The sequence below is a fragment of the Vicugna pacos genome, chromosome 1 (genome assembly GCF_048564905.1).
Source record: "Vicugna pacos chromosome 1, VicPac4, whole genome shotgun sequence".
Taxonomy (NCBI): Eukaryota; Metazoa; Chordata; class Mammalia; order Artiodactyla; family Camelidae; genus Vicugna; species Vicugna pacos.
Window position 1 is genome coordinate 73943176 of NC_132987.1, and position 26975 is coordinate 73970150.

Sequence of the window (26975 nt, forward strand, 5' to 3'; positions counted from 1 at the left end):
CTCCCCTCCCGGCTGCCCTTTCCACTCGGTCGCGGGGCCGGCCGCTCCTCCGGCCCCAGGATGCAGAATGTGATTAATACGGTGAAGGGAAAGGCACTGGAAGTGGCTGAGTACCTGACCCCGGTCCTCAAGGTAAGCCGGGCTTGTGAGGGCTGTCAGGCACACGCTCGGCTCTGCAGGACCGATGACCGGGGGTCTGTGGGTGTCACCGTGTTCTTTGGTGGGGAAGGTGTAGGGAGGTGGTGAGGGTGGTACACAGGGAAGGGTGCAGCCCCCGTCCGAGGTGTTATCTAGCTGTTCTCTAGGGCTTTCCAGCTCTTCGGTAAACTTGGAGGGACGCTCTGTGCGTACTCCTGTCTCCACCCGTTGCAACTCAGCTAGTCTGGGTTCATCGGGTTGGAAGGTGGTCCGCAGCTAAGTTAAATCCTAACATTGAAAGTCTTTGGAACTTTTAAAATAAGGATTTTGTTTACCTTAAAAAACGAAGTCAGTATTTGGCACTAAAAGACATGCCACTTTCAAATTTCATAGTAAGTCTCTTGTAATTAGGAGTTTGAAATAGAAAGTTGTGACTGAGGTCTCAATTTAGATTTCAGAGGAACAAGGTGAAATTTGCAACATTGCTTCTCTCAGTACCGTTGAACCCAGCGAATAGGCAAAACATCCATTTCCCAAGGTTTTAGAATAGCTGAAGCTAGTTGTTCATCTTGGACATCAATGATAATAAGGAGCAGCTTAACTTTCCTAGATAATGTTATTTTTACATTGGCAATAACAGCATTTTTAAAGTAAAAATTGCGACACATTAGCTAAATATAGCAGTGACTGATTTTTTTTTCAAAGATAAATTTCTAGAAGTGCATTTCAAGTTATTCATTTATAAGTCTTTTAGGGTAAGTTTTTTTTTTAATTGAATTACTGTTAGTTACAATGTGTCAATTTCTGGTGTACAGCCCAGTCATACATATACATACATACATTTGTGGGTTTTTTGATAACTTTATTTTTCATTTTTCCTTTCTGAAAAGTGAGCAGTGATAATAAATGAATAGAAAGTTCTTGCTTACTGGGTTTTTTCTTTTAACTTTCAATTAAAATTTTAGAAATCTTAGTGTGAGGATGAAATATCCTTGGAAGTGGTTGTTCCAGTCAACATTCAAGAAATTATTCTGGAATGCTAAGGAGAATAGTGAACAGTTTTACTCTGCACTCTTTGCATGACAAAGGAAAATATTAGTACTGTACTTTAAAAATATTTATTTCTAAGACTGATTGTAAAATGATGCTTTGTTGGACCAAGTTTAAAAAAAAAGTTTATAAATAAGAATTCCAACTCTTGCTATGTTTATATTTGTTTACTATGAAACCCATGTTGATTATTCAGTGAACTTTGAAATTGAAAATAATTTTGACACTTGATTCAAATGATTCTTTTGCATATATGTCATCCTTTCAGAAATATGTCTACCTAAGCATACAGCATTTAAATAATACACGATTGTTATAACTTAGTTTCAGGAGAGAGGAACAAGAGAAAAGACCTCCTAAATTAAATATAAAACTGCTGTTTTATTGGCCAGTTGCATTTTATTGAACGTATAACATAGAATTATGTCGTGAGAAATCACTCTACTTGCTCACCAAACTGTGTTAGCTTGTTAGTATGTATTTTTAGTAGTAAGGAGAACAGAATTCAGAACTCTCTTCTTACTCTTCCCTGTGTAAACTATTGGTTTACAGAGAGAATTCTTGTTGTTTCCTACTAGACATGGGAAGGCAAGGAGAAAAAAACTAAATCCCTGAGAAAGAAATAATGATTTCTCCCAAGAAGTAAAAATTAAGAGAAATCATGGTCTGGAAGGCATGTGTACAGTAAATCCATAGCCCTTACTATGATCAAGCCTCTATTTGTTTGGTAGAGGGTCCTATCTCATCTACTATTGGCTTTTAAGCAAAAGACCTTGCTCACTTGGGTGTTGTATTTGCTCTTCCCTCTGTCTGAAGTGCTCTTCCCCCAACGCAGCCTGTGGCTGGTTCCTTTCCTTAAGGTCTCTACTCTAGTCACTTATCAGTAAGGCTTTGTTCTCTTACCATCTTATTTTAAATAGCCATCTCTCTTCCTCCAGTTTCCTCTCTGCCTCATTTTTCTTCGTAATATTCATTACCTTGGCTTTTCTCCCTGCACTAGAGTTTAAACTTCTTTTGAGGACAAGGATGAATTTGGTCTATTCTATTCACTCTATTGTTCCTATTACCAAACAGTGCTTGGCACATACGAGTTATTTGGTAAATATTTGTTGAATAAATAATGTTCATAAATGAATCTTCATTTTTGTATATTCTACCACAAAACCTTACAAATAACTTAAACTTTAGAAAAATTTGGTAAATAACTTGCTTTAGAGGAGAGAATATTGTATAATATCTTGGTGGAAATAAGAATAATGGTAAAGTATTAAATGATTTATGACTTCTAGATTTGGTTTTCTAGTACTACTCAATTTAAATGAGATATTGGCTGAATTGTAAGATGTATAAACATCTTTAAGACATTTTTACTTTTCTGTGACTTAATGATATTTGGTCATTTCACAAAATTATTTTAAGGTTTAATGTTTGTATAAACTTTTGAATGTTTTTCCAATGAGCTTTGCTTTAATGTAGCACTGTTCAAATTATATTGCAATTACTTTCATGTCAATTTCCTCTGTTAGACTTGTATATTCCTTGAGGTTGAGGACCAGTGATATAAATATTTTTGTGCTCTGTTGCCTAGATGGGTGCCTGGCAAATGGCCCAAGCCCAACAAACATTTTTCAATTGAAAGTGAGAGATGTGTGATACTGTTATTTTTACTCTATATAGGAATCCAAATTTAAGGAAACAGGTGTTATCACCCCAGAGGAGGTGAGTATTGGAGACACTTATAAAGCTCTTACATTATACAATTACATAAAACTGGGTGGCTTTTTTGCTTTATAAGAAAACATCTTGAACTTTAATCTTGATTTGAGTAAAATTAGATTGTTGACTATATCATCAATTTTGTAAGTATTTCTACTTCCTGTAGAAGAAACGGCAACTTCCCTCTCAATTTTCCATTTTTCATATTTTTCTGTAGTTCCTCTGTTTAGAAATGAGGATGGGAGAGGGAATGGAAGAGATTCCTGTAGTGACTTATTTTTCACTCACATATGTATTATATTGAGCTATGCACTGGGCTCTGGTGTTTGCCATGTCTTGCCTTTGTCTACCCAAATATGGGTTTTCATGGCTTTCCATTTGGAAAATTAGGCTCACTGCTTGGATATTAAATTTTCTATCAGTATTCAGCTTAAATATTATATTGCTACCTACTTAACACTGTTTTTTTTTCCCCCACTATTCTTTTACTTTTTCTACTAATCAAATAATGATGGATCTGCTTAATGCAGAAACTAATGGCTGTTTTTTAGGCCAGGTTTGTTTTATTGAACTTCTAACATAGAGTTATGTTTTGAGGAGTCATTTTACATGTTCTTCTAATCTATATAATAAAAGTGGTCTTTTTCCTTTAGTTTATTTTGTTGTCTTTAGAGAAATAAATACTGGTCTGAAAATCCTTTCATACTCCAGTTTTATGTATAGTTATGGTTACATCAGACTTAAAATTATTCTTGATGAACAGAAAATAATTTATTTAAGCCTCACTCTTAACTTTTAATAGAAGTACCACTCATTGGCAATAGAACTTTACTCATTATTTTGAAAGAAACATTTTGGAATGAGCCATGTTGTATGATCTGGCTGTTGCTATAAATTCCAAGCCCTCAAGCCAGAGAATTAACTGTATTAAATTAATACAGTTTTCAGTTGTAATGAAATGTTTTTAGTCCCAAATCCTTATAAGTTCAAAGAACGGTGTGCTGAACTGGTGTTTTATCTAAAATTGTCTTTATTTTTAGTGCAGACACTCAGTGGTATGGACAAAACCTGAAAGACCTGCCTTCTAGACCCGTTTCTCTAATTTCTCCTGTTCTGACTCAGGCAAATCAGTTAAGCTATCTAGGCACAGGCCTCATGTTTCCTGATCTGTAAAATGAGGGGTTTGACCTGACATTCTCTGAGGGACCCATTCTGCCTCAGGCATCATGAGCTTAATACCTTGAATGTCAAATAAAACTCAGTTTTAATCTTAAGCATATCATTAATGTTCTTGCCAGCTGTAATTTAGACATGACTGTAGAAACTAAGTACCTAAAATAAAGAGCAGAGCTGGAAGTATGCTGTTTTTCTTGTACTCTTTAGCTTTATCTCCTCTATGTGAAGATGACTAATTGGTAGTTGGAGGTAGAGATACAAGTCTGTGGTCGTTGGCTGGAATTAAGCTAACTGTTTTAAAACAACTACTAATGCTATAATGAATAACTTAATTGAATCATGAAGCGATTTATGAATTTTCTCCTTTTTAAATAAATGCAAGGCAAAACTAGCTCAGCTGGTTGCCAATCATGTAAAGCTGGATTGAGATAGAGCGCAATTACAGGATTTTGTTAGGTTAGAATGAGTCTAGAGGAAGAAAATCAGAAGACATAATTTGCTTTGGAAAAACACTGAGTTGGTATGTTCATTTGTTTTAGTTTCTGGGCTTCTGACTGTCAGCCTCTGGCTGTCTTTTTATTTTCATTGAGAGGTATGGAAGTATTGTGTTTAAAAAGAGGGACAGGCATTATCTAGTATGAAGTTGCTCATCAAAATGTTACTATTGATTTTGTCTTGTTGGAGTTACTCAGTATTATCCAATATTTAATCACGGAGAGAAGCTATTGCAAGCAGTATGGAGAATTTAGAAATTTGAGTCTTTCATTTGAGCATAGGAAGCACATAATAATAAGGGCCATTGCTAATGAGAGCAGGTATACACATATACTAAATATCAGTTCAATTCTATGTTCTTTCATAGTTTTTCTTATCTTATAGTTTCTGTTATTTTTTTATAGATGCCACCAGAGGTGCTATGGAATAAAATGTTACGAGTCTTGTGACTTCAAGGCAGTATCATTAAAGAAATTGTTTCAGCATTAAAGAGTATTGTTTTTATTTGGGTTTTTGTTTTTATCTAACCAGATTAAATAGTAAAGAAGTTCTTTAAAAAACAGAACATTTGTAAAGTTGCTGTTGGAAGTTTGCTGCTAAGTGTTATCTTGTTAATCTATCTTCTTAAAAAAGTTATTCTCAGACTTCTTATTTTATAGTTTTACTCTCTCAAATTAAAAATAGAATAAGGTATATAAACATATGTTGATATACAAACAAATGATATGTAAACATTCTCAGAAAGACTAAGATAATGTTTAAAATATTTTTTTGCACTGTGTAATAACCAGTGAACAATACATGATTTTAAGTTAGAGCTGTTGTGAAATAGAAATTGGGAAAGTATGTTCACATATTGCTTGAGTAACAGACTTTCATTTTCTGTTCTCAGGAATAAGTAGGATCTCTGTCTTGTGATAAGATCAGTGCATGTTCATGTATAATGGAAATTCTCAAAAGGTTAAACTATTTCTTTCTGAGTCTGTTTTTCATTTCTGAAGAAAAACAAAAACTTGTGTAATGTTCAACCTGCCCAGAAAGTCCAAGATTTGAGGATTCAGTTTCTTAAATTGTCTTTGTGTTTTCCGACTTAATCCAGAAGCTTCTAACTTCCCCCCGTTGTTTGGCACTACAATTATCACTTTTGTTAGTGATTCCTTTAATAATATGAAAAAGCTTTCAACATTAGATGTTACTTAAATTTTTTTTTTAAAATGAGGAAGAAAAACTACGCACTGTGATGTAATAAGCTATTCTTACATCATAGACCTGTATTTGTTTAGTAATTGTTTTCAGAGATCTTCATTGAGTTTTCAACTAAAGTAGTAAGAATCTTTCTACATTTTAATCATCTATAAAATGGTTTTTAGCATTTTAAATCCTGTTATATTACCTTTACTCATTTCGTGATACTTTACGCTTCTGGCATTATTTAATCCAGTGATTAAAATTGAATAAAAAAATTAATAGCACTCAATATTTTTCTTTCTAAAATTAATTTGAATTTTTCGGATGTTAAAAATTTTGTAGTTTTAATATTCATAAATAAATCTCTAGGCTGATAGAGCAAGTTGGTATTGTTTACATTTTAATTGATTATTGGGTATCAGATTTACATAGACCTTTGATATTTTGCCACCTCACATTCAGTGATGTTCAATTTTTCTTTTTTCCTTTTGTCATACTCCTTTTAAATCTTGAATAGTTTGTGGCAGCTGGAGATCACTTAGTCCACCACTGTCCAACATGGCAATGGTAAGTAATCTTGAGTGAGGAACAGAAAATTCATAAAAGGTATGACTTCACAATTATGGCAGTTTGCAAAATAGATTAGTGCATGAAAATTAGAATGACTAGTTTAACCCTCTTCTAGTAGAATTTCTGTTAAATGGTGCCCTAGTGATACTCCAAGTAAAATAAATGAAGAAAAATTGGGCATTATACCTGTTCTGTTTTGCTCTGTTAGCACAAAAGATGAACATTTTGGAGATAAATGCCTTATTTCCTTTGCCAGTATTCCCTTTCTTCCCTAGTTCTAGGTCTGATCTTGTGTTAGATCTTTGAAAAATAATTTTCAAAAGTTAAATCAATTTGATCAGCTTATTTTTTAAATTGAAAAGTATTGACTATTTCTGTGACAATAATAAATGTGGAATTTTGCATAATCTTACAGATTTTAACCATAAGGCCTTCTTTAAGTTTCAAAAGTATCTCCCAATTTTAGGAATTAGCTTAAAAGTTGAGATTTGTGATACTGAATAAAGTTAAAATTGGAAATCTACTCATAATAGACTTTTCCACTTTTATTTTCTATGTAACTTTTCTTTTAAGTATAAGGTATTTTAAGCTACTTAAAATGTGTCTTTTAAATGTGTGAATAAAAACAATGTTTTAAAACAAATTCAGTTTCATTACTCTCTGTTCTTATGATAAAACTGTAAGTAGCTGAAACATTGATCCCAATACCGGCATACTATTTTAATTAGACTAAAATTGTTTGGAATTATCTTATTTGGATATGAGTGAGTCAACTGATTGCATCCTTTTTTTCCCCCCTCAGTGATGCTTTTTCAAGTGTAATTGAAAGGTATAGTTTTGAACTGGGAGTAGGGGTTCTAGAATTAACAAGAGTCTAATTGATAATGTTTTCCTTAATATCTAAAGAGGTTAAATTATTAAACTATTTAAAATTAGAGTTGGAACTCTTTTTCATCTGTGGTCTTTTCTTGTACCCTTAATTTTTAAGTTTAACACATATCCAAAATTGTTCTTACTGCTTTTTATCAATTGCTCTTTATCTTGTAGAACATTTGTTTTTATGTACCAAGAAAGGCCAAAATGTCAGGTTCATTTATTTTTATGTCTTTGTCTTGCCTGAGTGTATTTCTGTTCCATATTTTAAATTGTGTTCCTATCATAGAAGCTCTCTGATTTATTCTTTTCTCTCCCTAAATTGTTAAAACTATTTAGCTAAGTTCTGGTCTATAGTTTATATATATTTCAAGTCAACTATATATATAAAATTTAAAATAATACTCATTTTGCAAAAGAAAAAGTTACTGATTTAGGATTTTCTTCAATACACGTGTGATAGATACACATTTCCTTTATTCAGATTTCTTTGTTGTAGCCCTTAATTGTGTAATTGGTTAAGTATATGATTTATGGTATTGTCATATGGGTTGGTATATATGGACAGGATCTTCTTTTAGTGGATGGTAGTTCATAGTTCTACTTTATGAATTGTGATGATTGAAATCATTTTATTTGAGCTTAGAACTCAGTTACACCACATTCCAGTGTCCACACTTCTGGCTGAACTGCTGGGGCCAAAGGAACAATTCATTTTAAATCAGTTCTAGAAACAGATTATTTCTTGTGCTATGCGTTCATATCTACCAGTGCCATCATGACCGTATTGTATCTTCTTTCCTTAGAACTTCAGGCATTACTATGACATTGTTGAATTTCACACTTGGGAGTGGTCTAAAAGAAGCCTAGAAAGCTACCAAATGATATTAGGGCATTCCCTGGCTTTATCTTATGCTCAAATCTGTGGTTTGAATTTTAGACTGAAGCTTAAGGAGGCAGCAGACCTCCAGAGTTATGCTCGTTTATATTTGTATGGATGCCACATGCCACCCCAGCTCTAACCACTTCCAGTAGGTAACCAAAGAAGAATCTTTGCACAAATAGTGAGATATTCCAGAGTAGCTCCAAAAAGTCAGAAATGTTGTATCTAGCTCTGACCCACAGAGGGAGTAGTGTTTAAGAACAGGAGTCCTGGAGTCCGTCTCTTGGCTTCATCCAGGCTCTTCTACCTTCTGGTTTTATGACTGTGGGCAACCTACCTTCTTTAAACTTTTGTTTACTTACTTATAAAATGGGGATATTAGTATTGCTCATTTTTTAGGTTTCTGAGGATTATTTGAAAAGAATGCATGTTATAGTTCTAGGTCCTGTATTTATTAGCATGCAATAAAAGATTCTTTCTTTGTTTTCCTCCATCATTCTCAACATTACCATCTTGGGATCCAAAGCATATTTTATCTCTTAGTTCCAATTTTAATACAGTGGTAGGAACATGGTTCTTGTCAACCACCTGCTTTGTTATGTAATGTCATGTAGCTATTTTTCTGCTTCCTGGTCTTCAGAAGAACAGAACTTTTATATTAAAAATCTGAATGAAATTCTTTTTGTTTAGAGGTAAACATAATAATTGCTTAATAGTTCTGTATTCTACTTTTTTTGTCTAATATTTATTCCAGATTTTCTTGGTCTGTCTGTATCTCTTAGTACATTTCATTTAAAGTATTGCTGTGTTCTTCATTGCCCTGACATATTTCACTTATGGCATCCTTCCCATACCATCCTAAAATTGTTTTCTCAGGGGTGTGGATTGTACATTTTGAGATTAACTTGTGATATCTTCTGTCTTTGCCTTTAAAAATATTTGTGCGTTTTGGTGCTTTTCACTCTTTTAAAGGGCTACAGGGGAAGAATTGAAAGTGAAGGCATACCTACCAGCAGGCAAACAATTTTTGGTCACAAAAAATGGTAAGAATTATGTTGCATATATTTGTAAATTTTGCATGAAGAGTTATATTTTTAAAAAACCTTTAGCACTTACTGATCTTAATTTGTGCTTAAAGCTGTATTTACATCTTCTCTCAGATGAAAATTTGGAAATTTAATGAAACTCTGGGTTCTCTATTGTGAGAATATTTTTTTCCATACCTGATTTTTAATCTCCTTTTTATTTCTTTTTGCAAGACAAGTTTAGTTTTAAGACATGAAGGAAAAGGGCCTTAAGCAAAGTTAGACTTCTTCTAATTGGATTTTTTAAGTTGACTTCGTAATTATAATCTTTTTAGCTTTTTAATTTTAATCTTCTTTAGACTTACTTTTCATGGAAAGTATTATTGATACTGCCTTTGATATCCAAAATCTTAAAGCTGGAGGTTTTGTTATCCATTGTGTCACTGAAAGATTGCCTATAGGCACACAAATGTTTCTGAAATGGATAGGTGTTTATGAAGTTAATGAAGTTATTTATGAAGTTAATTTGAAAACATCATCAAAAGGTTGTTATAGTCCCTATCTAATCACACTATATGTTTTAAGAGTATTGATCATTTATATATTGCTTGTTTTAAAAAAATCAGATTAGTAGCATTTTTTTTGGTTCCACATCATAATGTTTTTATATTATAATTGTTCAATTTTAGACTTATATGAATAATACCTGTTAATTGATGTGTTTGCTATATGGAAAACTTGGTACCAATATTGTGTAAGATAGGAAAGTTTAACATGTTAGTGAATTTTGTACTAGTTTATCCATTATGAATAGCTGGAGCTTAAGTATAAATTATAAAATTCATATTGAAAGTTACTTTAGCATTTCAAACCCAGAGGTCACCTCTACCACCTCCGAGTATGACAGGTGGTGCCTCCATGTTCTGAGAGTAAAGCCATTAAAATAATGTATTATTAGTCATTAGCCTGAGGTTGAGCAATGTCATCTCTGGCTTCAGCCTTGCTGTTGTTCCACAGACTGCCAGGGTAAGGGATACTTGAATACTTAGAATACTCCCAGTAGACCCTTTCTAATTATTTTCCAACAAAGCTATTTAGGGAAAGATAAGTGTGGTCACATAATTATGTGTCTGTAGGCTGAATGTAACTTTTAAATTAAGCACTTTTATTAGAAGTAAAATATAATTTTTATCTAATATTTTGGTAGAAATTTATTTTCTGGGGTAAACTCTCTTTTATAGGAAGCAGATTATGTGCTAGTAACTGTACTTGCTTTTTTTTTTTTTTTTTTTTTTTTTACAGTGCCATGCTACAAACGGTGCAAACAGATGGAATATTCGGATGAGTTGGAAGCTATCATTGAAGAAGATGATGGTGATGGAGGATGGGTAGATACTTACCATAACACAGGTAAGAGGAGATAGAACAGCATATATTTAAATTACTTATATAATAGCCTTGATTAAAGGAAAAAAAAGGGGGGGTACATAAGCCATTGTTTTGTCCCAGTAGACTTACCTGAAAAAAAGTGGGAGGACAAATTGGAAAAAAAGAAAAAAATGCTCCTTGGGTATACTAGATTTCTGTAGCACTGCTACTTTAGTAGCTATTTGAAAATATCCATATTATTTCTAAAGAAAGAAGGCAAGCCAGTTAGAAATACTGAGTATGCGTACTACTTTGCTTTAGAATCCCTTATTTACATGTCATTCCATTGCTGGATGACAAGCTTTTAGGACAGGGACCACACTATACTCATATTTATTTTACTCAGAGACCTGGCATTTAAAAATATTTAATAGTTATTTATTGAATGATTACTAAAAAGTATTGTAAGGACTGTAGGCTTTTGAGGGTAGAGATTCATTGTTGCATCTTCAGTATCTGTCATAATATCTGATATAAAAGTTGTTCAGTAAAATATTGTTAAAGGAATTGATTAAATTTAAGCTTTTCATTAAATCATGTTTGTGTAAGTTGTTTGGAACTCTGAATATGATTTTTCATTCCAAGTTATAGAAACATGTTTTTGTTTATGTAACTATGTAAATGAATATTATTATATATACTGCTATAGCTAACTACCATTTGTGACGTAGAACGTATTTTCTTTATTAAAACTAAGTTTAAATCTAGGTTAATAAAAACAAGTTTTCTCCCTCTTAACTCCTAGACAGTAGGAGGTATATCAAAGGTAGTAGGAGAGCAGGGATTCTCAGCCTTAACACTGTTAACATTTTGGCCTGGATAGTTCTTTGTCATAGCATTTCCCATGCATTGCAGAATGTTTAGCAGCATCTCTGGGCTCTGCCCACTAGATACCAGTAGCATTCTCCCAGTTGTGACAACCAGAAATGCCTCTAGACATTGTCAAATATTCTACAAGGGGCAAAATTGGTGCCCTCAGTTGAGACTCATGGCAATAGACTGAGCGCTAAGTAATCTGCACAGGAAAAAGTACCTCATTAAGGTAGTTTGTCCTCTACTCTGAATAAAGGACACTGCCATCTGTTTCCTTATGATGATATAGAAACAGATTCAGGACTTGAGTTCCTTGATCTGAAACTCTTGTTCCTTCCTGAGCTGAATATTGTTATGTCATGGCCTAGAGGAAATAGCAGATGAACAACTCAAAATAATTCCAAAAATCGTCCTCTTTTCCCCAGTGGGCAGTGCTGTTAGACTTTTTCCCCAGGTTTTTCCATAATCTTTCAGCTGCTCTGCTTTAGTTTTCACACAACTAGATGTGGGTAGCACATCTGTAGGAAATTGTTACCGACTAGAGCCATTGGTTGTAGCACTATTCTTCTGATGTCAAGTTAATGAGTTACTCTGTTGTCTAGTTGCATTGTATTCCATAATTCCTAGCCCCAAATCCAGGTGGATGTTTACAAAGACATTCATCACAGAGATGAGTAGGTGCCAGTATGATTGGATTGACAAAAATCTATTATAGAAATTCTACAACTAAAAAAATGTTTGCCCTATTGACAGGAGACAAATAACGTCATTTTCAATACTTCAGTTAGTTGGTATACAAAATAAATTCTAAGTAATGGTTATGTTTATAAATACCCTTAGAATTTTAGGTTTAAACTGTATTCTGATTGGATTAAAGCAGTGCTTTCAGCTGACTCACAAGGCCAGGTGAGGTATTCACCTCAGTTCCCTTTGCTTTATCCCTGCTTTTCTTCTCTGAGGCTGCTTTTATTTCTGCTAGCCCTTGAATTAGTCATGGTTCTCCAGGGAAACTGTGAATATAGATGCAGATGGATTTGTTTTGAGGAATTGGCTTACATGATTGTTGGAGCTTACAGTTCTGAAATGTCTAGGGCAGACTGGCTAGCAGCCTGAAGACTCAGGGGAGAGTTGATTACTGCAGCTGGAGTCTGAGGACAGTCTAGAAGCAGAATTAATTCTTCTAGAGCACCTCAGTCTTTTTCTCTTAAGGCCTACAATGGATTGAATGAAGCTTACCCACATTATGGAGGGTAATCTGCTTTACTCAAAGTCTACTGATTTAAATGTTAAGCACATCTAAAAAAAATACCTTCATAGCAACATCTAGTTTGACCAGACATCTGGATACAATAACCTACCCAAGTTGACATATGAAATTAACTGTCAGAGCTCTTGAGAGTATTAACCTTCATTAGAGTCATTTGAGCTTTCTTTTTATTTGCCAGTTATGGCCTACTTTTAGGAGAGTCTGGTTTAATGGGATACTACTACGTTATTGTATTTAGAACAGATTGAAGAGGTTTATTTTCTTTGTTTCTATATACTGGATTCAGTGAATTGTTTTATAATACCAATTCATTATGTTAATACTTGGGCTTTACTGTTATAAGCATACCTATTATAAAATAATTTCTAGAAAAACTACTCTGAAGTAAAAGCTTGATGCTAGAGCTGTGGATTTTGACATTTTCCATTTGTAAAAGTGAGTCATTTTTTGATTTGGATATATTGAACAGAGATATCAAAGCTTTAGAAGATTGACAAGGAGCAAAGCATATTTTATATTTAGGGTTTTTTTTCTTGGATATTTCCCATCCCTGTAGAACTATCTAGTTGAGAACACTGACGGGTATTTTGAATTAGAAATATTATTTAGCTGACTTATGATGCTGTCATCTGCTCAATGCCATCTTCCTTGGGACAAGTAGGTTCCAAGGTAGTTGCTTAGTGAGGTGCAGTAGACAGCATGGAACCAAAAGTCGGCCCGTGTAGATTTGAATCCCAGTTTCTTCATGTAACTCTCCTTGAGACTGAGGCAAGTCACTTTCTCTCTCTGGAGACTAATCTTTATAGGGAAAAATTATTACCCTAACTGCCTCACAGAATAGTGTTTGTAAGAATTACATAAAATGTGGAAACAGTAAAATAGAAAGTCCCATATAAATGTGATATGATACTACTCTCTGGGTGTCTTAGATTTCTGAAGAATGGCTATTTAATATAACCAATGTCTTGTTGAGAAAATGTCAGTGCATATTTAAATGTAAATATGACTCCTGTAGTCTCGTAATCTCTTCACTTTCTGAGCATATATGTTTTTATAGACTCAGAAAAGGAAAGTAAATAAAGTAAATGAGAAAGTAAATGAGGAGTAGTAAATGAGGAATGATATGGTAAGATAATTCATGGTAAAATATTAAATTAGTGTTTTAAAATTTTTATTTTTATCTTGAAAAGTGCCTTTGAGATTATTTACTCCTATTAGAGTTCATTTATAAAAATACTGCTAACGTTGACTCCACATTTTAGAGAACTTGAGAGAATTTAGATAACATTAAGTGTTTTTATATTGCTCAAATCATAAATGGAGGATGTTTACAACTTAATTTTAGTTATTATTTTCTAAATTTTAAATAGGTATTGCAGGAATAACTGAAGCAGTTAAAGAGATTACACTGGAAAGCAAGGTACTGGTTAATTAGTTATGTATCTAAATTCAGTAACCTAGTTATTTGCACGTGTATATGCATGTGTATGTATCTATGTTTTAAGGTTACTTATATAATTCTTGTGTAAACTCTGATTATTTATTATCAGACTCTTTTAAATTTCATTTTTTCCCTCTCATTTTTCTATATCAACATCCAAAACACTGCCGTTTCCCAGTGCTTCTCTTCTTTTCCTTAATCTGTCAAAGGGTTAAAAACATTTTTTTGTGATGTAACTGGTTAAAACTTCCCAGTTTTTACTAATTGGGAAGACTTTTAGGCCAGTTTAAAAGAAATGGGTGTTTATTTTTAAGCATAAGTACCAAATGTTCTGAAAGTGGAAGTTTTCAAAGAGATTTTACTTGCTGATTAGTAGATGCTGACAATATATTGTTTAAATTTGTAGTTTAAACATTGTCTTAAGCAATTTACTCGTCTCTTCTGTAGTTTTTTAATTTACTGCTAATTTGAGGATTTTCTTGTTTTGCTTTTGAAAATTTAAAGGTAAACTTTAATTTATATCATCTAAAATGACGTCTTGAATGTGGAAGCTAAATCAGTTAGGTTTTATTGTACAATTTTGGGAATTGGATAAAAATTTATAATTGGAGTTTTTCTGCTTGAAAGTTTTCAGTTACTTCAGACTATGCATTATATTAGCTTTTCATTTCTAAAGAGATAATGAGTACAGTTGTCTTCATATTTTTATATAGTTTGAAACGATATGAAAAATAATACAAAATACCTTCACATTTATCTTCTCTTAATTGTTTTGTTAACACTCAAGTCTTTTAGAAGATAGAATATTTGGACAGGATGATTGTATTCCTTTTGTCCTTATGACTCATTAAACTGCAACAGTTTCTAGTTTGAAATTCCTCTTTTTGTGTTTTTGTCATTTAGATCTTTTGGGTTTGTTACTAGGGCTCAACAAAGGTGTTAGAAACTAAAACAAGTTTTTCTTTTAATTTTGTTTTTTAGTGTTCAATTTTAGACTTGATAGGGATTAAGGTTTAGTTCATTATTCTGAGAATTCATCCTTTTGAAGTTCTACTTTTTGGAGAGTTTGAATGACTAAGGGAAAATTATATAAATGGCTTTGCTGCTTCAGAAGCTCTTGTTTACTCCAGCCATTAGTGTGTATGCTTCAGACTTTGAGAATGATAAATGGAGAGAAGTGTGGATATAGCATTGTTTTGATAGGTTTATGGTAGTTCTTTCAAGAATTTCTAATAAATGCAATAATGATTAATATGGTACTTGGTACCCCACCTAACATTCTTATGTCCTCCTAAAGGATGTATACTTAGAATAATTTACAACTAGAAAATATCCTGTCATTTCCTATTTAATATAGAGTTTATGTGATTTTTTTTATAATTTATACTTAGAATATTTACTATCCAGACCCAAGTATTAATTTTGGTTGATGATTTCTACTGTATTCTACTATATCAATTATGAACCTCTCCAACATCATTAAAACTTCCCTTGATTAATTTGTCACCTATTGGTGCATCTAAAATTTACCCAGATACTGATGGTCTTTTTTCTATGGTTTCACATTTTTGGTGTAATAGTGCTACATGTTATTTACATTTCTAGTAGTAAATAAAATCATCCCTAAATAAACTTGTAAATTAGATAAAACTAGCTGTCCAATTTTTTTACTTACTATATTGACTTCAGATTTTTAGAATATTAATTTTGTGAAAATGATAATTTATATTAGGCTTATCTTTGGTTAGCATTCTTACATTCTAGTGCTAACATAGTTAATAAATGAACTGAAATCTCATGTGTTGTAATAACTGTTATTGTTTAATTCAGCCAAGGTATTGTTAACAGAATATAATTGTTTGATACATAATAATATAACTTATAAATATATTGTGATTTATAAATATATGTTTTTTCTCCTTTAAGTGTGCAAGTTAACTGTGAACTGATTTTTCTAGCACTGATGAATTGGTTAACTAAAAATATTGTTTTATTGGAAGTACAACTGGCAGCTATTTTTAAATGGTTTGCTTAGATAGCTCTTGATGCTTTTTGTATTTTTCGATCACAGCACATAGGACATCACTTTTAATGATTGGTTCATGGGTTTGTTATCTGAACTAGGAGTTTCCTGAGGATAACAACTGTCTTATAGCTCTTATTTTCATAGTGGTTAGCACTGTGCTCGCATGTGGATGCTCAGTATTTGAACTAATGAACATACTTAAGTGACTATAAATATAATTAATTTCAAAGGACAGTATAAAACTCCAAGATTTCTCAGTACTATGTGAGGAGGAGGAGGAAGACGAAGATGAAGGAGAAGCTGCAGATATGGAAGGTATTTGTGTTCCAAATTTGCTTTAATCACAGTGGAATATTGATTTTGGAATATATGTAATTCATTTGAGTTAAGAGTTCTACTCCACTGAGTTCTAAATTTTAACATTTAACAGCACAAAGAGGCCTTGTTTGGTTTAAATTTAATCAGTACAGAACTTATCTTGGTCTTAAACAGTGCAGAACTCTTCTGCTTTACCTAGACCGTAGCCTTGATAGCATTATTTCTGCTGAGATCAGTGTTAATCATAAATCTTTAATTCTGGGTACAACTGTAAGGTACAGATTCTTGAGCTAATTCTTAAACTAAGAACAGAATGAAATCTGTTCTGGCATTTTGTATTTTCTTTTTCCTTTTTGATAATATCTTACTACTAAAACCTTATGATAATGATTCTTAATGGGGTCTTTTGAACTACACAGAACCCCTCACTGCTCTGTGAGAATCTGAAGTGCTTTTCTAGGAATACCGGCTGAGAATCACTCTTTTAGCGAATCATTGTTTCAAGAGACCGAAACTCACTGTACTAACAACAGGGTAATATAGGTTTAAATGTATATGGCTATTCAAAGGTGCATATTTTATAAGCATTATAGTCTTTATGCAGGTGAAACCTTAGATTAAAATTAGTTGAAGAAATTGCTGTCACCAGGGCAACCTCTCTGTTAAATGCAGTCTGTCTTTATTGTACTTATCTTCTCTGCATTATTTATTTGATTCTGTTAACTATTTCCTCCTCTTTTTTTTCCCTCCCTTGTTTTTTATGACATGGGGTTTTCCTCCTCCTTCCTTGACTGTTTCTTCTAAATCTTCTTCTGGGGTTCTTTTACTTTTGCCCAGCTGTTAAATGTTACTGTTTCATAAGGTTTCACTTTTTTTTTTCTGCTCACTTCTTACACTCCCAGGTAGATTTTTGTCTACTTTTACGGTTTCTGTAATTGCATACTGTGGTCCAGTATGGAATTATGTACAACAGGAAAAATGGCGATCTAAATTACATTAGATTCTCTATGAGGATTTAAATATGACTATATATGTATGCATTTAGAGAGAGTTAGCAGTTGGGAAAAAGGAAGAGTATGAAAAACCGATGGCAGGCATTTTGGAAGCTGTGAAGTGCTGAATCACCCAAACACATAGAATTTATGGTGAGATAGACACGTTTTGTCGCACGCAGAAGTAGGTCGCGTCAGTAGAGTTGAAGCACCATAATGGCAAGTGGTGTTTGCCGATGAGGAGGTGACAGCACAGCCTAGCCTAATCACCAGAGTAGCCTTGACTTAAAAGTATCTTTCAGTTTGTTTCCTAACTTATTTTTGAGTTACCATGAAACCTAGCTGTTTATCTGTTCCTGAAATCAAGCGAGAGCCTTGTCCTTATTTCCATTGTAAAATCTCATTCTTTGAAGAAATCCAAGTAAATTACTTGTAACCGAAATTGCTCACAGCAACCTCATATACCCTGTCTTTGCTCAAGACTTCCATGTCTAAACCCCCAACCCAGATCTCATGAACTTCAAATCTACTTGTTTAGTTTCATTTCCACCTGGATGTCTCATAATTGTCAGAACAACCTTCTTGTACAAATAATCTTTCTGGATTCCATCTGTCTCTGAATGGCACACAGTTGTCCAAGTTGGAGTGGGGAATTGTATGAATAAAGCACTGATTTGGAAGTATAGAGTTAGCTCACCCACATTTATTCAGTATCTTTAGGCGGAAACAAAAGACAAAACTAGTCTTTTAGTATGTTTGTTACATTTCCCATGGATAGTTAAAGAATTGCTATATGTGGAATTTTGCTTAAAAAACAGTGTTGATAGTATCTAACGTAACAGTCAATTTTCATTTGTTATTCCACAAGTATACGTTGGGCAATGCAGTGTGTATGTATCAGATACTGCTTTGGTGCTGGAGATAATGCAGTAGACATGATCTCATGGAGCTAACATTTGATTTAGGGGGCACAAACAGAACAATAGATAAGCAAAACATAGTACTGTCTTAGATGGCTGTAAGTGTTAGGGAGAAAAATAAAGGACAGAGTGGGTAGGGAGTCCTGTGGTAGGATGAGTGTTGTAATTTTTAAATCGGTGGTCAAGAAAAACCTCATTGAGAATATGCCTTTGAGTGAAGCCCAGCAGGAAGTGAGTGAACAAGCTATTTGGAGGTCTGAGGAAGCATGCAAAGGCCCTGAAGGGGGAGTATGTGTGGTTTGTATAAAATACTGCAAGGAGGCTCCACAAGAGTGAGGAGACGGTAGTAAGACATGGGGTCAGAGAGGTACCCTGAGAACCAGATCGTGTAGGGCCCTGGCTTTAAGTCAAAGTGTGATGAGAAGCCTTTAGAGGGCTTTTCTAAACAGAAGAACAACTAAAGTGGAATTTAACATCTTAACAGAATCTCTATGACTTCGGTGTTGGGGGAAGAGATAGGGACAGTTAGGCGGTTATTTTGATAATATAGGCAAGAAATGACTGTGGCTTGGGCTTGAGTAGTAACATTGGAATTGATTAGAAACCACAAAATTCTGGACATACTTTGAGGCTAGGGCCCAAAAGGATTTGCTGCTGGATTGAATGTGATATGAGAGAAACCAAGTAGTCGAGATTTTTGACCTGAGTTTCTTTTGGAAAAATGTCATTAATTGAGAATGGGAAAATCTAGACTGAACAGCTCTGGAGGGGGAGTCAGGAGCTCAGGTTTTTTGTTTTTCCCCACCCTTAACAGAGGCACTGGGGATTGAACCCATGACCACGTGCACGCCAGGCACCCACTTTACCACTGAGTTACATCCCCAACCCCAGCAACTCAGTTTTTAATGTGATATTTCTGCTGCCCTTTAGTCATTCATTGGAGCAGACAATCAAGTATCCAGGATTTGTAGTCAGGGAATACATTTGAGAGTCATCAGCATTTAAAGCCATTGGGACTAGGTGAAATCATCAAGGGAGTATGTGTAGATAGAGAAGAGACAAGGTCCAAAAACTGAGCTCTTGGTTACTGCAGAGTTTAGGGGTAAAAAAGGGTCGAGATGGTGAGATGATAAAGAGGAACCAGTCTAAGAGATAGTGAAGGAGAAGCTAATGAGGTGGAAGGAAGGCCAGGAAAATGTAGTATCTTAAAGGCTGAGAAAAGAAAAACCTTCCAAGGAGGGAATAAATCATACTAGATGTTCTTGAGCAGTCAATTAGGATGAAAACTGGGAATTTACCACTGGATTCAGCAAAGTGGAAATCACTGATGACTTTAACAGGCACGTTTTATGCAATTATATAAATAGCCCTGTGCATCCTGTGGAGTCACTGACCACCCCACAGTGCTGTTGTGCCAGCTGGTATTATTAATAGTCTGTAGCACAGACCAGGCCTTAACCATGCTAACTTTCTCTGACTCTGTCAGGTAAAGTGTCTGCTGCTCTGGAAGTATAAAATTAGCTCACTGACATTTATTCAGTATCTTCAGTCAGAAACAAAGCAAAAACCTAGTTTTTGAATGATGGCTCTGAAGTAATACGTAATTTGGTTTAGGAAATTATTTTGAACTTGATTAATGTTTTGTTGCTTTTTATAACAGAATATGAAGAGAGTGGATTGTTGGAAACAGATGAGGTCTGTAAATTGCTTTCTTTAATTTTTAATGAATAAACTTGAGGATTGGTGTTCTTAATATATCAAACAAGTCTATATATATGTACATCAGTTATAGCATATAACATTTTAACTTTGAGTTCTGTTACATCTGCTTTTAAAAAAATATATTGAGTGGGAAAACAGATTTTCTAAAATACCACACTCAGTGTGATTTTAATGATTGTAAATTTTTTACCACGATTGCCAGGCTACCCTGGATACAAGGAAAATAGTAGAAGCTTGTAAAGCTAAACCTGATGCTGGAGGTGAAGATGCTATTTTGCAAACCAGAACTTATGACCTTTACATCACTTACGATAAATACTACCAGACACCACGACTATGGTTGTTTGGCTATGATGAGGTAAACTTATTTTCATGTAAATGTTTTAAATCATTAGGTTTCATCCCTTTGTCATTAGGTCCATAGTATGTATTTTGGCCGTTTAAATTTTAGAAATCATTTGTTTTGTAATTTTATGATTAATGTTGACTTTGATTCTTATTTTGAAGAAACTGTCAATTATTCAGTGTGACAACAACACTACCAAGAATTAAACAACCTGTTACATGTTTATTTCTTGGTCGCTAAGCTTATACCTTCAAAATTTGAGGGAAGCTGAAGTTGACTTGTTTTATTAAATTGTGTTTGGGATTATATCTATTGGATGTTTGGATTTTTATAGGCATTTACAGAATGATCATGTTGCATGTAATTTTTTTTCCCCTTAATACAGAAACCTTTTTTTACCCATTCACATAATTGAATTAAAGGATAACTAAAATAAAACTAACTTGTTTAACCTGTCAGCATTACAATGACTATAAATGGGAAATAGGAAAATAAAGCGATATAAACCTAAAAGATGTTATAAAGTTATAAAGTGTTTTGGTAGCCATGAAGCTGTCTTTTTTGTGGGATCTTTACTGCATTAGATGGTTGCTGATGTCACATGGCCTTGCTGAACAGACTCTCTCCTCCCTCCCTACTGGGTATATAATTTCCCCCCAATAATCTGGTAATTCCAAGTAGTCTAGAATTCTAAATTGCAAGTGATATGGGAGGTTTGGATAAATACAAACACTGAAGTTTAGGCCTAAAACAGTAATTTCAAAGCATTTTTTTATGGTTTCAGCAACGGCAGCCTTTAACGGTTGAGCACATGTATGAAGACATCAGTCAAGATCATGTGAAGAAAACAGTGACCATTGAAAATCACCCTCATCTTCCACCACCTCCTATGTGTTCAGTTCACCCATGCAGGTATGTATGTGTATTATTCTTCATGGATTTATTACTTGGGAGTCTGTGCAAGCATAGTGCCCTAACACAAAATTTACTTAATGAACAAAATTCTCTTTTGTCTTCTTTAGAAATGTTTTTATGCTTAAATATATAAGAAAAAAAAACTTAACAATTTGTTTAGATTCATTAAGAATGTTTTTTTTTGCTCTTTGTGTGTGTTTAGTTATAATATATATTTGTGATTTTACTACTGTTATTATAAGCTCCAAAATAGTTTGGAAGATCCTTTTTAGGTTAAAAAATACTTATCATTTAGATATAGTTTGCTCTATTATAATGCTTCTTTCTGTGAATGTGGAATATAAAGTTAACTCTGCTTTTTCTAGGTGACCCATTTATCTCCTTTTATTGGTTTTATAATTTAGGATTTCTTTGAATCAATGTTTTAACAGGGCCAAATAAGTGAAACTGAGTCTATATACATGATTTGTTTAGGATTTTCCTTAAAAGAAACAAAATACAACGTTAACATGCAAATTTCTTTCAGTTAGTTATTTCTAGTGGGTAACTTCTACAAATCACTGAGAAATTCTGGGAGCAATATTTTTCAAATGAAAACTCTGATACTCCATTGACTAATTAGATGCAACATTCTAGTTTTTAAAAATCCTTTGACACTAAAAAAAATTTTTCTTTTTACAACCCCTTTATTCCTAAACTTTATCCCATAGAAAGCCTAGTTCATTTTTCCAATTTCTGTCAAGGCTGTTAATATTGCTAAATGTCAAATGTAATTCGAGTCCTTGTTTAAGTTTAGAATAATCTAAAAGGTTTTCATTATTGAGAATTATTTTGTTGGTCCCTCTATGGTTTGAGATTTTAGAATGGCATTTATCAAACTGAGCCAGCTCTTTTTCTGAGGTATAAACTTTACTTAGTGGGGAAAAGAGATAACTAATTTAACTGGTAATGTTAATGTTAAATATTTTAATAAATAACTGTTATGTAATATAATGTAAATGTGGCGCACACACAGAGAGCTGGGGGCTTGTTAAATGAGACTGCAAGGACATTTTAGGCCTTTCCATCAACTACCTCAGATTATGTCTTTATATTCTCAGGGCTAATACATTTACTCTCATCTTCTAAGGTGACTGCCTCTGTCAGTGAAGGTTATATTCATAAAAATTGAAGTGGCTTTATTTAAGCCAGGATACGTATAAAAGTTCATTTCTTTTCTGTGATGCCGTTATGTGCCCAAGCAGTTACTTTGCTATCACTCTTTTCTCTGGCACAGGAGAGACACCAGTTGGCCACAAAAAAACTTGTGGAAAACTTCAGATAAATATCTTTCTTTATATGAAGCCAAAAAATTTTCTGAATAGAATCAGATAATTTTTACAATACACATTAGAACAAGGGAAGAAAATATAAACTTCTTGATTCTGACCAATTTGCTTCTCTTTAACTCAGTTTTGGCTTGTTCTCAGCTAAATGTTTGAACAGTCAAAATTACAGCATTAGAAATAACTGTTTTTCTTTTAACCAACTGTTACCATGTCGCTTATTTAAATTTGCTTGGTCTGATTCTTTTTTTGTTTCTCAGAGCAGACAGCCCTTGCTCTGCAATTATGCTTTGGCATGATTTTCCTTTCTCTGATTTTCTGCCCTCCCCACCCCTCTTCCGTCTGCATTATAGGAAAGCTAAGTAGTCCCATTGTGTTCATTTGTGACTACTGTAGCTTTTTAAAATTATTCCCTCCCCTAGTAAAGCTGTCTACATGACTCAACAGTCTGTCTTGTTGGGGAGTAGGGAGGAGACTATTTTACAGTATTGCTGTTATGTATTAAAATTAATTCACTGACAATAGTAAAGTAGACTTCTTCACAAACAAAAAACTTGTTTTTCCTATTTTGATCTAATAGATCTATACTAAGATGATTTGTTCTTTTGCTTTTAGGCATGCTGAGGTGATGAAGAAAATTATTGAGACTGTTGCAGAAGGAGGAGGAGAGCTTGGTGTTCATATGTATCCTTACCTGTGTATGTGATTAGTGGCAATTTGGCTTCTGAGATTTTTTCTTTCCTTTTTGGGAAATTTAGTGTAAACTTAATGGCACAATACCTATAACTTGTTTTAGTCCCTGATAGGGACTAGAAGTCTTAGTGGGAAGCTTTTATTTAGAAAGTGTTACATTGTGGTAGTTCTGGCCTTGTTTAGTTAAGCACATGTCCCTGTGTGCACCAGTTAGCTCTGCCTTGTTGCAGAGCCTCAGAGCAATATGTGCTTCTAGGTAGAAGCTTGCCAAATGCTTTTGTTTGTTGAAGAGGCAATGGCTAAAAGGCAATGGCTAAGAGTATGTGTTTACAAAACTGTTAATGCTTGATGGAAAAGAAACTCAATGGGCTTAATCTATTGATGAAAGATGGGTAACCTATGAATTTAGAGGCTAACACATGAGCGTCTTTTTCTTAAGTTTATTTCTGATTTACCATATTATCAGAAATGAACTTTCCCATGATGTAAAAGTGAAGTTGGGTTCTGTCAGTCTGAGGTCTCTCTGAAGCAGTGGATTCAGATTAAACAAGTAGGGTAATTAAAAAGTAAAGCACATGAAGTCTATTTCAGGTAGTCTTAAAATATAGTGTTTTCATTTTTCTCCAGCTAAAAGCACCCCTTCAATTATCTGGGGTTGCAAGAGGAATTAAGTAAACTACTGGATCCTGAAATACATGTACCCATAGCATGGATTCATCAAAAGCAGCCAAAGTCAATGATTTGAATTCCAAAAAGCTTGAATTAGTTTGGTGCTAGATTGCTATTAGACTTGGTGGTTAGTTGTTAGTTGTTAGTTGCCACTCGGTGTTAGTTGTAGACCGAGGAGTCACCACTGTGTCAGAACTACAGATAACCTAAGTGTTGCTAATAGAGCATATCCCTCAGAGAAACACTGGGCTGGTTTGACACTGAAACAAACCAAGAACTTCTGGTCCAAACCTGAAATCCTGTTACACATAATTTGAGCATTCATCTGTGTTGGATGCTAGCTAGAAACTTGGAAGACTATGCAATTCATAGTTGAGTCATCAATTCCTCCAATAAAAAATAAGCTCTTAATGTTTCCAAGTGCAGTGGAGCATAGAAAAAAATTCAGAATTTTATTAAAGACAGTGCAGTGTAGCAGATTCTATGGCAGGTACGTATACAAACCTAGACTCAGTCCTTATGTGGTTTTCACTTGATTAGTTTTTGCTCTTTTGCTTCAGTGCTTTTATATTCTTTGCCTTGTCTTATTATCTGACATACTGTAGCAAACTTAAAGGCAGTAAAAAGAACATTTTCCACTCAAATATATACAGCCTTCCCCTTATTTTTATATCAAAATACTTGAGCTCATGCTCACTAAGAAGTTTCACATGCAAATATTAAATAGAATGGGTTAGACATTCTTAAAGATATGGAGAACCTTGTGTTGAATAGACACAAACTTGCATGAGTGAATTTTTTTTAATATACTTGATTTAAGATTTTGTCTTCTTTATTTTTACCTGAGAAGTTATTGCTTGATAAAATGGATAATTACAATGTTAGCTTAAATCATAGAACTATTTACCAATTTATTTTCCTTATCTAAACACATTTAGGTATCTTCTAATTTTCTTGAAATTTGTACAAGCTGTCATTCCAACAATAGAATATGACTACACAAGACACTTCACAATGTAACGAAGAGAGCATAGAATCTATCCTAATTCTGTTCTTATTTTTGAAGAATTAACCCATAGATGTGACCATTGACCATATTCACCAATATGTACAATTTATCTAATAAAGGGACTTACATGTTTATGCATTAAATAAAAAAGTTCCACTACCAGCCTTACTAGATTAATAAAAATGAGTGTAAAAAGACCATTTTTTTGCTTTTTATCAAAAGGTGATGTTAGTATTTTCCTTAAATAATAATTCTTTACGTACAGAAGTGTCTCATACAGAATGATGATAAGAGTATTTTTGGTTCACATATAGGTATTTAAATGTGTGATAGTGTGAGAACTGGGACTAGGAATACTGCATGCTAGACTCACCTTCACTTCTTTCTCTTCCTCTTTGTTCCTTTTTTTCCCTGTCTCTGTCTCTCTAAGTCTCCTATCTGCTAATCATTAATACTGATGAAGTGCTTACTGTGTGCCAGGAAGTCTGTAAAGTGCTGTTATTTATTTTGTTTCTGGATTGTTTTGTTAGGTTGATACCATCGAAGTTATTTTTAATTAAGGATTCGGGGATATTTTCTCCTGTGGTGATTGCCTGGTAGAATATTAGAATTTGAAGGTATCCCTTTGTTGTGTCACATCACTTTACAGATCTGGGTCTGGGAGTTCAGAACGGTTCTGTGTGTTCTTAGGGACATGCACTGAGAGCGAAGGGGTAGAGCTCAGGCCCTCTGATGACTTCTTTTACTTTTTCTTTGTGCCTCCACAGTGCCCTTGTCCCTGTTCTTTCCATTCTGCGTATAACAGGAGTGGCTAACCCTACCTGTGAGGAACCTTTGTTTATTCTTCATCATTCAAGAGTATTCTCCTTACTTCTAGTGCCTCTTTATTTCCCCCCTTTCCATTTGTAGCCCAATTTTTGTGTTTTAAGAAAATCTCTGTAATGAAAATAACAGGTTGGTACAGTGGTGTGGTGTTTGATATGGTATAATGTGAAATTATAAACAGGGGTGTCATCTTCTCATATACTTCAGATTTCCTGCTTGTCTTGTAGCCAGGAAGCTACTCTCCTTTCTAAATTTAATCTTCCAAACTGATTTTACTGAAATATCCTACTTCTGAATATGTTTTGTTTAAATGATACTAATATTTGATATTATCACATCGTCAACATTTTCCTTCCAGTTAAGCTTCTTAAATCAGCAGTCATATTTATCTCAGTCACCACTAGGTGGCATAAATGATTTTGTTGGTCAAACCTTTTTATTCTCAGATCTTTTCCAATTGAAAATTTTATATGGATCTCCAACACCTAAAACAAATGTGGATATATTAATGGTATAAATATGTTTTTATGAGTTTACATTTCTAGCACTCATTGAGAAAATTGAACTGGTTTGGTGAACAGTGAAGTTGTTTTGATGAACTTAGAATTGGAATTCCATTTGCAGCAACGTCGATGGACCTGGAGATTGTCATTCTAGGTGAAGTAAGCCAGAAAGAGAAAGAAAAATGCTATATGGTATCACTCATATATGGAATCTAAGGAAGAAAAAGACACAAGTGAACTTATTTACAAAATGGAAATAAACTCAGATATATAAAATAAACTTATGGTTACTGGAAGAAAGGGGGTGGAAAAGGATAAATTGGGAGTTTGAGATTTGCAGATACTAACTATATATAAAATAGGTAAACAACAAGCTCCTACTGTATAGCACTGGGAACTATTCAATACCTTGCTGTAAACTATAATGAAGAAGCATATGAAAGTGAATACATGTATGCTCATGTATAACAAGCATTATGCTGTACACCAAAATTGACACAACATTGTAAACTGACTATATTTCAATTAAAAAAAGAAAGAATTGGAATTCAGATTATAGATGACAATTTTAAAAGCCTGGCATCCAGTTTATATTTTATATTTGTTTCATGGCATTTTTAAATGTCTTATTTGCATAAGTAGTAGAAAG

At 33.7% G+C, this 26975-nt stretch overlaps 2 protein-coding genes across 2 annotated transcripts in view; one reads left to right on the plus strand and one right to left on the minus strand.

Moving 5' to 3' along the window:
- Positions 1-25195, plus strand: ATG3 (autophagy related 3). Its single transcript, XM_006207558.3, has 12 exons — positions 1-132; positions 2866-2907; positions 6281-6330; positions 9062-9132; positions 10417-10524; positions 13993-14042; positions 16320-16404; positions 19980-20014; positions 20244-20399; positions 21172-21299; positions 23243-23311; positions 24928-25195. The coding sequence occupies exons 1-12, from the start codon at positions 61-63 to the stop codon at positions 25007-25009; spliced, it is 948 nt and encodes a 315-aa protein (XP_006207620.1). The 5' UTR covers positions 1-60; the 3' UTR covers positions 25010-25195.
- The window catches only part of SLC35A5 (solute carrier family 35 member A5), a 51590-nt gene that overhangs the window by 20028 nt on the left and 4587 nt on the right, over positions 1-26975 (minus strand). The gene's annotated exons all lie outside the window — the stretch shown is intronic.

Bases quoted from the DNA above. Each gene is read 5' to 3' on its own strand.
- ATG3 (XM_006207558.3), top strand. From the start codon at position 61: ATGCAGAATGTGATTAATACGGTGAAGGGAAAGGCACTGGAAGTGGCT. The intron at 14,043-16,319 runs GTACTGGTTAAT...TTAATTTCAAAG, and splicing joins AGATTACACTGGAAAGCAAG to GACAGTATAAAACTCCAAGA. The intron at 21,300-23,242 runs GTATGTATGTGT...TTTTGCTTTTAG, and splicing joins TGTTCAGTTCACCCATGCAG to GCATGCTGAGGTGATGAAGA.